Below are 12,306 nucleotides of genomic sequence, written 5' to 3'. Positions count from 1 at the left end.
TTGCTCAACTCATCTCGGCTCGACTCACACAATTAGGCTTAGTTTGCTCGAATCAGTTGGGAGTTCGGCTCAAATCTGGACAAATGAAGGCAGATGAGTCGGATCTGGACAAATTGGAGAAGGACTGAGTCAGATTTGGACAGGTTAAAGATGAATCGAGGTAGATCTGGACAGATTGGAGGCAAATCTATAGGCAACGGATCTGCACGGGTCGAAAGATTATTCAATGAACATAAGCGAAGTCTGATATGGACATGGACGAAAACAACGAGTCGAATCTGGACATGAACGAAGTTTGTTCGTTAGTCGGATGGGAATGAATGGGAACGAATGGATCTAAACATGAACGATGAACACGGACCGGGAATGACGGTATGAACGAGAATAGCTGGTGACGCAAATGAAATCTGGCGAATGGAACGAAATCTGGACTGGGAGCGACGACACTTACGGAAGCGATCGGTGACACAAGGATTCGAATCCACGGATGAAAACAGAACCTCGTGGGTAGAGGCTAATGGTAGTATGTTGACGGAGGTTAACGATGGTATGTTGACAGAGGGTCTGATACCATGTGAACTGTTATGTATTTCTGTATTTCTCTGTTACTCATAAATGTGGAGTACAAGGGTATATATATATATATATATATATATACAAGAACACCTAAAAATAGATATGTAAACCTAAAAAAAATAATCAACCCAAAAAATTACAAGATCGTATCATAACCATATAATCGAACAATAGTTACAATACGATCACTCATATATTGGCTAAACCATTCAAGAATGACCAAGACAGTTCTCATTTGTATTAGAGTTCACCCATTGTGGATGTGTGATGTTGTCTCAACAAGTAGGAATGCAGCAAGAAAACGAAAAAAAAAAAAGAGATCCACTAGTTTGGTTTGTTTGTTTTAATATAAATTGGACATTTTAATTTTTATTCGGAGAAAATAAAAAACTATTGGTTTGGATCAGTTTTTTTTTTTTGAAAAAACCAAGCAAAATTAAACGGAAGTGAGGGTATATATACCCTTGAAAATAAACTCCCACATTAGTTATCTATTAATATTTAATGCTCAGGTGTACGTATATTTATTTTTAAGGAAAAAAAATAATTATTATCAAATATGTATGTTTGTCATTTAGAAAAGTGTTAAGCAAAAAAATTAAAATGTCCTATTATAGTCTATAAAAAAAGACATAAATCCAATTTTAATTTAAAATAGCAAAACGATTGATTCAAAACAAATGTGAAAATAAAAATTTAAAAAAAAAAAAGAAGAAAAAAGAAAATGCCAAAAACTGAGAAGCAAACTAGTAATAAACATAACCAAATAAAAATTGAATAGTCAGTGTTATTCTTTACTAGACATTGTTTGAATTCATTCTTTATAAAATCGATTAGTCTTGTTTGGTTCTTGGTTGATCCAAAATAGACAAAATTGAACTAACTTTCATCCCAACTCTGGAGGAGAGCTCTTTTCCTTTTAGCTATTTTTGTTTTAAATGTATTTATATTTTCTTTTGTATCAAAATAAAATCTCGAGTAAAAAATGAATTTTAGGAATAATTTGTGAAGACAAGTTGTAAGGGCCAAATTGAGAATTTAACTGTTTATTATAATTTATACTACCTACAACTCTATATCTTGGACCTAGAATTGAACCAACCATTCAAAGATTCAATATATAACCAAAAAAAAAAAAAAATTAAATAAATAATTAAATTACATTGAGATGCGATGGGACATTTAATTCTCTTTAAAGTAGAGAATTTTAACCATTAAATTATAAGTATAGAATCTTTCACCACATCTTTATACCTCAATGTACTTTTAACTTGTCTTGTTCTTAATTTAAAAAAAAAAAGGTTTTTTTTACTTGTCATTTTTATTAAATCAATTAATCATTAATTAAAACATGGGAGGTTATAATTTGTAATGACAATCAATGATCCATTTTAATAAAGAAAAAAAATAGATCGAAGAAGATCCCCACCGTTGAAATGCAGGAACCAAATCCAAGGATATTAAATGTAATAGAATTATAAAAAAGAATAATAAAATGAAAATCCCCAAAGTTTCGGATCTTAGGAAGCCAAAATAAAAAAGAGATTAATATTAATTATGATTAAGAAATGGGATTAAGGTTTAATTAAAGACGTGGAAGTGAGGAGTGAGTGATTGGATAGAGAGACAAGACAGAGAGGGTTGGAATTAGTTGTCCGTTGTCCCAAACAAAATAACAAAAAATGTTCTGATTCTTAAAACTCCCAAATTAATTCATTAAAAATTCCAAATTCATGTTTCACTCTCAAATTCCACTCATAGCCCATTTCCGCTTCTCTTTTTCCAGTCAAAAATTAATTATGCTTTTTTTTTTTTTTTTCACTTTATTCCTTCTGTTTATTCAAACCTTTAAGATCTTTACTTTTGTTTTCCATCAAAACTTCAATTGTAAGTTTGATTTATGAAATCTCAAAGTCCTGTCTATGTTTTGTGGGTTTCTTCTTTTATACATATATATATATATATGTTTACGACAAATAAATGACAAGTAAAGAATAATATTGTTTATTCGACGACTCACTACTAGTACGTTAGCTACATCCAGTATAGATAGTGGGAGAAAAAATTGTATTGCCTTTACTTGAGGAGAACTTACTACGTAAATATAGAGATAATGTGCATGTAGGGTTAAATAGATTTTATATATAACACTCTTTTTTAATCTTAGAATAAGTGCATAAACATAATCTTAATATAATTTATCTTGTGGTTGGTTATTTAGAGCACTAGACAATGACAAATTTAATGTATCTCAACATTTTTTCAATCTAATTAGTATGTGTTGATAAATTGATTAGCTTAATACTCTAACGCGACGTCATGTTTGAGATATCATTTATGATCATATAGAAAACTTATTTTAAGCAAATTCAAGTAATTGCATGACGTAGAATTGAAGATTGTTAAAAGGAATATAATTAATGATAAAGATTTATCAGAGAAAAAATTAAATTTATTAGATTGGTTGAACATTTTAAAGTTTAGGGTTGAAGTAGATATTTTGAAATTTTCAAAATATTCAATACTCTTTAAGTTCAGATACTAATATTTTTTCATTTCTAAATTTTGAATAGCCACTATAATAATACTAATAATAGTAGTGATCCAAATAAATTTTTTTGTGTATTCAATTTTGAATGGTAAATATTCTCAATTTTTATTTAAAACTTAAAACTTTCACCATACATAAATTTCTTTTAATCCAAAAAAATCTTATTAAAAAATGAATCAAATCCAATCCAACCATGAAAATTTTAGATAGATTAGTTCGCGTTACTCGGGTCGTTTATGGTTATTCAAGTTATTAATTTTAATTTTTGTTCTAAAAAGAAATAAAAAGTTAATCCGTAAAATTTTGATTTAATCATTTTCATATATTGAATTAAAATTTACCAGCTCAATTTCAATTTATATAATGAAATTTTTCTTTCCAAAATGCTAAAAAAAACTATTTTTAAGAGTTGTTGGAGAATAACTTAGTCAAAAGAATAATAATGAAATTAAATAAAATTAAAATAAATATAACATATACTTGTATCTCAAGTAAAAAAATATATAGATAATAATAAGTTCGGGTTGGTATGCGTTATTTTAGGTGAATCATGAACCAATTAAATCTATAAAAATTTTTATTTATTTGAACCAAACCTAAATTAAATGAGTTGATAACCCAACCCAAACTATACCAAATAGATTGAATTGATCGATTTTTTTGGGATCATCAGATCTACATACATGTAATGATTTTTATAGAGTCCCCTTTTTGATTTGGTATTATGTCCTTTTTATATACCATACCTAGCAATATAAAAGCATAAATTAGTTACAATTTAAAATTCAACATGATACAAATGCACCCATCATTATTCAATTATTTGTATGTTCACTTTTAATTTGTCATTCACATAGGGAAAAAAGTCCCACTTTTTTGCACCCCAACATTTTTGTTCTCATTGGTGTATATATATATATATAGATATATATAAATCAATTTAGCATTATGCATTTCTTACTTGTATAAACTAAAATACAATTTAAAAATGGACATTATTTAACATGGAGCCTATGGATAAAAGGAGCAAAAATATTTATTTAAAAAAAATCCATAGAACTGAAAATGCAAGACAATAAATTTATATAACGTGGTTGTTGTAACATAATTGATAGCACTCTCTTAATCATTGAATGCACCATATTACTTCTATCATCTTCCATCCAAATCATGCATTCAACAACTATAAGGTCATTTTCATGAAATGATAAACACCTATGATATTTCGTATACATAAGGTAGGTCACAAAAAGCTTCAACATTTAAGTTTTTTTTTTTAAAAAAAGAAATTATTTATTACCATCTTACTTGTGGGCTTGTAATATGAAATCAATAGAAATCAATATTAATTAGGGAGGAAATAACATTGCAGATGTTTGATCACATGACCTCTTGAATGAAACTTGTGAAATATCATCTTAAATCACCAATTGAACTGAAATTTTAAGTTCATGAGTGAAGGTAAATTTAAAATCTAACAATACTTTTTAAAAGAAAAATTATCTATTAGACACAAAATTAAAAGTTGAAGATAGTATTAGACACTTTTAATTTTATAGTTACTTTTAAAATTTTGAAATTAAATAAAAATCAATCTCAAAATTAAATGATTAATATTAATTACGAACATATCTATTATTAAACGTATGCTTAAACCATCATCAAATCCCACATTTACTTTAATGACAATCAAAGAAAAAAAAACAAAACTCAATTGGTATAAACTTACGTTAAAAAAGAAAAAAAAACAAAGAAAATAAGTAATAATATAATTTGTAAAATTACAAATCTTTAAAAAATCTAAAATCAAGAAGAAAAAGCTAAGTCCAATTAAAAATTGCAAAAGTAGTCGAATGTAGAATTGAATTTGCAAGAATAAAATAACATTTATGAAGAGTTGAGTCAATAGTATGGCACCAAAAAAAACACAAGGAATCTAATAACTAGAAGTGGGCTGCAAAAACGTGACATATTGACATATTTTAATTTAAAAAAGAAATAGTTTTGCTAAAAGAAAAACATAAAAAATACAAAAGAGTTAGTTAAAATTGGAAATTTATATTGAAATGATGATATGAAATAATTAATTAGTGGTTTAAATCAAATGCATTGAAAGGGACGGCTTAGATCCATTCCCCTTCTTCAATGTTTTTCAATGTCCTTTGCCTTTGCTAAAAGACCTTCAAACTACTTCTCTTTCTCTCTAGCTGTCTCCATGAATTTTGGGTATCATTCATAAAGTTCCATACAAATATTTGTTATTTATTCATTCTTTGGTCTCTCATTTATTTAATTACTAAAATGGGTCTTACGACGTGTCATATAGTTTTGTCTTTCATTTTTTAACAAGAAAAAATTGAATATTTATCAACATGAATGTCTTTAATTGTTTAGTTTTATGACATGTTGCATATTTTTTGAGAAAAAGCTCCATAACAATACAAATAATAATCATTACAAGAACCTTGTTTAAATTACTAGTTTAGTCTTAATATTTTTTTAGAATTGTCTCAATATGTCTAAACTAACATGTTCTCAAACTTTCTATTATGTCTGGACGTTTATTAAATATCAGTGTCACTGTTCTTGACGATTTAAAAAACGTCAATGAATTCAGTATCAAGAAGTGTGGATGTTATAAACTAGGGAAAAAACATCAAGAACAGTGATACATGACATGTTTGAAATGTCAAGAATGTGGATGTTATTGACCAGAAAAAAAGGTCAAGATATTTTTTACTTGATATGTTAAAAATGTCAAGATATATTTAACTTCATATGCGGAAAATGTCAAGAATATGAGTGTTCTTGACAAGAATAAAGTGTCAAGTGCAAAATTTCTTGACACATTTAACTTGTCAAGTCTGTTTATGATTTTTTTTTTAATTTTTAATAATAAATGTTTATCTATAAATTGTTCCTGTATTTTAGGCAAACAATCGCATATGATATATATATATATATATATGTATACACATATACATTCATCAAACCAAATAAACAACCATACAAATTTTCCAATATCTTTACCAAAACTTTACTTCTTCAACAAAGAAAACTAAATTCTCACCCGTTCAACAAAAAAAAAAAAAAATCAAGTTCTTCTCCACCATATGAAATTTGATGAATGATGATTACAAAGAATAATGTTCAGACGCTACCATAAACCAAATCAGAAAAAAAATATTAAAATTAGCATCGAAGGCTTGATGGTATTTGATTACCCCATCAAGTAATTAGTCATGGATTTGCCAAAGTGAATCGTACCCCCGAATTGATTGTTTATCCACCTTCACTTCTACAAAAAAAATTCTTCTCACACTTCTTTAATAAAAAATATCCATCTTGCAACAAAGAAAAAGAATAACAAGTATGGAGGTCAGCATTCTAGAGAAGAATAGTAGGTCATACATATAAATCAAAGCTAATGCAAAACAATAAAGTTGAAATGAGGAGCTAAAGAATAAATTTGAAATCAAGGAAAACGTTTTATAGTTCAAAACAAAGTGCAAAAGAGAACAAAGACCAAAGGAAACAAGAAACCCACATAGAAGAAGCTAAAAATTTGCATTGTAAGGCTACACAACAGGAAAAACTCAAAGTTGAAGAACCATCATAACAACACATTGCAACAGAACACTAAAAAATCTAAATAAAAAAACTAGAAACACTTAAAATAAACAACCAATTTCACATAAAAATCCCAAAACTACATGAGTAAACAACAATTGACAATCTCTGCCTGTTGATAAGATTCATGGGGCAAAACATTTGCTATGCATTCATGAAAAAGTCAAATGAACTTGATTAGATGATATAAGATAGCAAAATACATATAGACAAGCCATAAACAAACTCAACGGAAACCTTAAACAAGTAAGCTACAACTACCATAACTCTAGGATAGTCATAACACTTCATTTATACCAAGTCAACATGAATAAATAAATCAACTTTCATACTTTATTAGTTTAAAACTACGACCACCATAACTCTAATATGGTCATAATACAAATCCAACACTTTATCTAATCGAACACTTTAGAATATATAAGAATTTTAAAGAGAATTATGTTAAAGTATATTAATGTGCACCGGAGGAAAAACAGAATCAATAAACACTCTAATCATACTTAATTTGAGTTTAAAATAAAATATGCTTCAAAGTAACTTTTACAGAAGAAAGTTTGCTGAACACAATACTTTTGAAGTATCATCTTCAAGTCTAGCTGAGTTCCACGTGAAATAACTTCAATCTTCAAGTAGACAACCACCAAGATCTTCTCTACTATTCTCTTGCAAGAATTGTGTGGTGGAAACACTAAATTGGGCTGGAAGTATATAAGATAGGAAGAGGGTTTGGTGATTTCTGTAGAGTTTCTTTTGAAGTTTTCGTAAGCATGAATCATAATTCAGGTGAACACTCCAATTTATAGAGCTTTCACCATGCAAAATCATGGCTTGCATGAAGGGCAACTCCTACTTCATGGAGAAAATGGAGATGTGACTAAGGAAGTTCAATGCATAGTGGAGAATTTCAACATTTTGGGAATCTCCACTTTGAAAAAAGTTTTTCCAAACATTTTTCCCAAAAAATGATTTATAAAATCATTTTTATATTAAAGTTATTTAATTTCATTTAATAGTTTTATAAAAATTAATTCTATTAATGAATTTTTAAATAAAAATCAATTAATCAAATCTTTTAATTAATTTTGTTAATTTAATATCTAAATATTAAATTAATAATAAAATTAATATAATTCACTTAATATTTAAATCATATTTAAACATTAATCGATCCTCCAATTTGGTTTAATTTTGATAAAATTAAATATTTTAACTGTATCGAATACAATGGATAGAAACCCTAAATGGATTTGAACATTTCAAAATTTAAAGCCTAATTTCAAATCTTATCAAGATTACTCAATTTTCTAATCCAAATTACGAGCTAGTAGAAGGACTTTATGAACCTAGAGATCATGAGCTTCAACTACTTGTAATTAATTGGTTAAACTCTTTAAACCGAATTAATCACTATTCGTTAACTACCAAGACATGCCACTATAGCTCGATAGTGGTACTCTCTTCATTGTAGATATATTTCTGTCCATTTTAACCATAATCGGCAAGTCAATCCTTAACACATCTTGCTCCTAATGCTTAAGAGAATAACCCATCTGCCAACCCTAAATATAGTAGGAGTGAATTCCATATTGCAAAGCTATGTCCCCAACTATCTATCCGGTCTTATCCCAAAATGGGAGGCTTATTAAGCAATGCTATTAGACTACTCTCACCTATGTAGATCAAAAGATAGTCTCGAATAAACAGGAGTTCATAGTTAGCTCAGAATTAAGATCGAGTTACCCTAGATCATTGAGTTTGAGATAGTCAGTTTTAACGGTGAACGGTTGTTATAAAGAAAAGTAACTATTTCGAGATCCGGTCTTATGTAAACTCATTACACAGGATGCCCCCACTCACATGTCTCTATATGAATGAATTTTGGGTCATATCATTTGTATCAGTATACAAAATGAGCCGCATCCAATAGTGTCACTAGTATGAGGTATCCAATCTCATCCGTATACTTATAGACCATTTTGGCTACATACTAAAACTTGATCCATTTTTATGTCACCACATAATAGTTAAAGTATTCATTTTATAGTCCTGGATTCGTTTATTGGATTTTCATAGAAAGATGCAATATCAATAGTAATTTATTAAATAAAAAACTCAACAATATTTTTATTGATAAATAAAATATGTTAACAACATTTACGAAACTTCCAAAGCACTACTCAATTATTTGAAAGACTTGAAACAAGTTCCTAAAATCAAAACTTAGTTTGAAACTATTTTCAAAGTTCCAAAGATTGTTTAGAAGGAATGTTCCTCACCCAAAACAACATTAAACACTTCCGAATTAGATTTGAACAAATATTTACTACCTAAATCTTAAAAAGAGCTTAAGTCTTCACTGGAAGAAGTTTGAAGCTAGTCCGCAATCCATAGTTCCTACTGTTAGAGACTAATCTAAAACACTTTACTTGAGGGTCAATCCATGTTTTTTATTGTTTGTTTTTCTTCCCTGATGTAGAAAATGAAAGAAGTTGTTAACTAGCTAAGGGTTGGTAGCTTAAAAAAAACATAATTGCCATAAGGGTCAAGAAGACCAGTACAAACCACATCTAGAAGACTGGGTCGAATAAATGACGATCAAATAATACTACACTACATTCACCTAATCGAAGTGTGGAAATCTATGAGATCATGAACAATTGGCTTGATTACACTCACAAATGGGACATTTAATAATTATTGAAACTATTAAATAACTTTATATAAGTTTTATAAGTAGAAGAAAACAACCTCTGCATATATACTTGACATTTCGAGCATTTGTTCTACAAATCGTTGTCAATGACCTGTTGCAAGATTGAGAATTCATGTCGGAAAATTAATAACGAAAAGCTTGAACAAACACTCAAAACTAAGGGAGGGAAATGAATTAAATTAAGAATGCAAAATGAAAGCATATAGAAACATAACTCATTTCAAGCCAAAGATCCACATTCCACACAGATCAGGAACAGAAATGCAAAACAAAACTTAAAGAAAGAGAAATTAAGAGGAGAACTAACCGTTGTTGATGGGAATGGGGTGCTGAAGCCAAGGAATGAGGCTGAGCAGTCAGCAAGAAGATGGAGAAACTCTGGACCCTAAAATACGAACCTTTGCAGTACATAAAACGAAAAATACGTTTATGAAATATGAACCTCTAAACCTTAGAATACAAAAAATGAACCTCTGAACCCTAAAACACAAACCTCTGAAATGCAAAAAACGAAAGCAAGAAATTGGGTTCGTTGAGACGAAGACTTGGGCTTTAGGCTGAACTCTTCGCGCAGGGAAGTGGTGGCAAGGAAGCAACGGCAGCAAAGAAGCAACTGTGCGAAGGAAGCTGCGGCGACAAGGAGGCGGCAACGTGAACGTTTTGCGCGAGAGGGAAGCTGAGTTCGTTCGGGAGGGAAGGCAGCAAGCGGTAGAATCTCACTCGTGAAATTTACCTCTGCATTTTCTAAAAATTTCTTATTTAAAATCACCTATTATTTGACGTTTTTTCATAAAAACGTTGAAAATTTAAAATTGTAAATTTCAACTAACGTAGTTTTTCTTGTAGTGATTAACACGTGACATTAAAAAAAAGACAACTATGAAAGTTTAAAAAATGATAGGTTATGATATGTCATCAAGTATAATTTTTATAGGATAAATCAAGTCCATCTCATTTGAACTTAATTTTAATTCAGTTTCCATATGATTGTGTAACTTTCAGTTTGGTCCGTCATTTAAAAATATCTATTTGGACCTTGTTATTTGGTTCAATACATTATATACTTTACGAAATAATAAATCAAATATATGAAAAATTGAAAAATTTTAAACTAACATTGTAAAAAAAAACGTTCAAGATAACATAGACATCAAAATTGATGGTGAGCTCAAATCAAATAGATTAAGACTCTGTTTGAGATTGTGTCTGTATTCATAAAATGTGTATAAGGGGAAGCCTTAACTGCCTATCATGTTTGGTAACATAATTTATTTGTTCAGTATAAAAACTTATAAATACAAGCTTTTAGATTTAGTCATTCCTAAAAAAATTGTTACTTTCTTAACCATTTAAATAAATTTATTATAATAACATCATTCTATATTAATATATTTTGGCAAATCTATTTTCAAAATTTAATTAATTCAACTTTTTATAATAATTATTTTCTTAAAATTTTATCAACCGAAATTCAAATCATATAGTATTTTAAATTAATTATCAATATGATAATAATTGAAATAATAAGATAATTGCGCTCATATAACTAAATTGCACTAATTTAATATTAATTTACCAAACACCATAACTAATATTTTTTAAATTTAAAATTAATATTCACCAAATACTATTTTGCTTATATTCACAATTGATGTTTCTAAAAACACATGTCAAGAATTATTTCAAAAGTTACAACAATTCTCAACGAAGCCTAAATTTTACTATTTATTCTAAAATTTAACTAATATAATGATAAATCACTAAATTAAGTTATTTTTTATTTAGCCAAAATGAGCTTAGTTAATTAGTTTGTACTCTATCATCATAGGTCGGATTTTCAATCTCCTAACTTGTGCTAAAAAAAATACAATGGATCTAGTCAGCCATATTACAAATCACTAAATTAATGGGCCTCACACATAAACAAAGTTAAGGCCCATGATAACCTACAATTATAGGCCCACGAATTGAATAGAAATAAGACATAATAGCCCACGTGGCATGGAACGTGGGACGCGATGCGGTGGCGGTGCATAAAACCGCCATGAGAATCATATAGACACGTGTCAAATTAACCTCGAATTAAGGAAAGATAAGGAAAAAAAAATAATAAGGGGGGAAAACAATTTAAGGCAACAGGGGTTCTTCGGCAAATTATCCAAAATGGAAAGCAATCAAAAGATGGAGATGGAGAGGGAACAGCAGAGGAGAGAAGAATCGAAGAAGATGGAGCAACAACCGCCGCACTATATTTCTCCGATGAAGCCATTGACGGAAAGTGCTTACGGCGGAGGAATGTACGGCGGCGAGGAAGGCGAAGAGCGAAGCCTGCAGAAGAAACCTGCGAGCGAGACGCAGAGCGCCGATGGACCTGTTGAAAGGGAAATGAAGCCGAAGCATGCGCCTCCGCCGTCCTCCGGCGACAGAGACATCGATATCACAGGGCAATCGTATTTTCAGTAGCCTGCAAAGTTCGTGGCTGCCGATTGCGTTTTGTATATATACGTGTTTTAAGTTTTAATAATGGCGATTAGGCAGTTTGTATAGTGTAATCTGGTTCATTTCTTTGCTCGATTATGCGTTTTCGATGAATATCTCTATATGATTGCTATACTCGGGGCGGAGCCAGGAATTCCACTATATATACAACTCTTAATAAAAAAAATAAAATAAAATAAATTAATCTATAAATAAATATAAAAAGATAAAAAAAAATATTCGTAAATGTATATATTAATTAATTAATTACCTTAAAATTGTTCTATATGAATTTTCATGGGTTGAAATCGATCTCATGCTTCACTTACTTCTAATATGAATAAATAGCAAAGCA

General features: G+C 29.3%; 1 protein-coding gene and 1 long non-coding RNA gene across 2 annotated transcripts; one reads left to right on the top strand and one right to left on the bottom strand.

Moving 5' to 3' along the window:
* Positions 1 to 6,098: 6,098 nt before the first annotated feature.
* On the bottom strand, positions 6,099 to 10,225 carry LOC120085448 (uncharacterized). The gene is made up of 3 exons (XR_005483937.2): positions 9,967 to 10,225; positions 9,781 to 9,871; positions 6,099 to 9,564 (listed from the first exon to the last, which is right to left on the bottom strand). It is a non-coding gene; the product is annotated as an uncharacterized LOC120085448 (long non-coding RNA).
* Positions 10,226 to 11,592: 1,367 nt separating this feature from the next.
* Positions 11,593 to 12,086, top strand: LOC120087055 (transcription activator-like protein). The gene has a single exon (XM_039043900.2). It carries the CDS (start codon positions 11,637 to 11,639, stop codon positions 11,934 to 11,936), a length of 300 nt encoding a protein of 99 aa, XP_038899828.1. The 5' UTR covers positions 11,593 to 11,636; the 3' UTR covers positions 11,937 to 12,086.
* Positions 12,087 to 12,306: the final 220 nt, after the last annotated feature.

This window comes from Benincasa hispida, chromosome 9 (genome assembly GCF_027475165.1).
Source record: "Benincasa hispida cultivar pf3 chromosome 9, pf3_genome.v1.1, whole genome shotgun sequence".
Classification (NCBI taxonomy): Eukaryota; Viridiplantae; Streptophyta; class Magnoliopsida; order Cucurbitales; family Cucurbitaceae; genus Benincasa; species Benincasa hispida.
The sequence above is the reverse complement of the archived record's forward strand: the minus strand, read 5'-3'. Positions and strand labels throughout refer to the sequence as shown.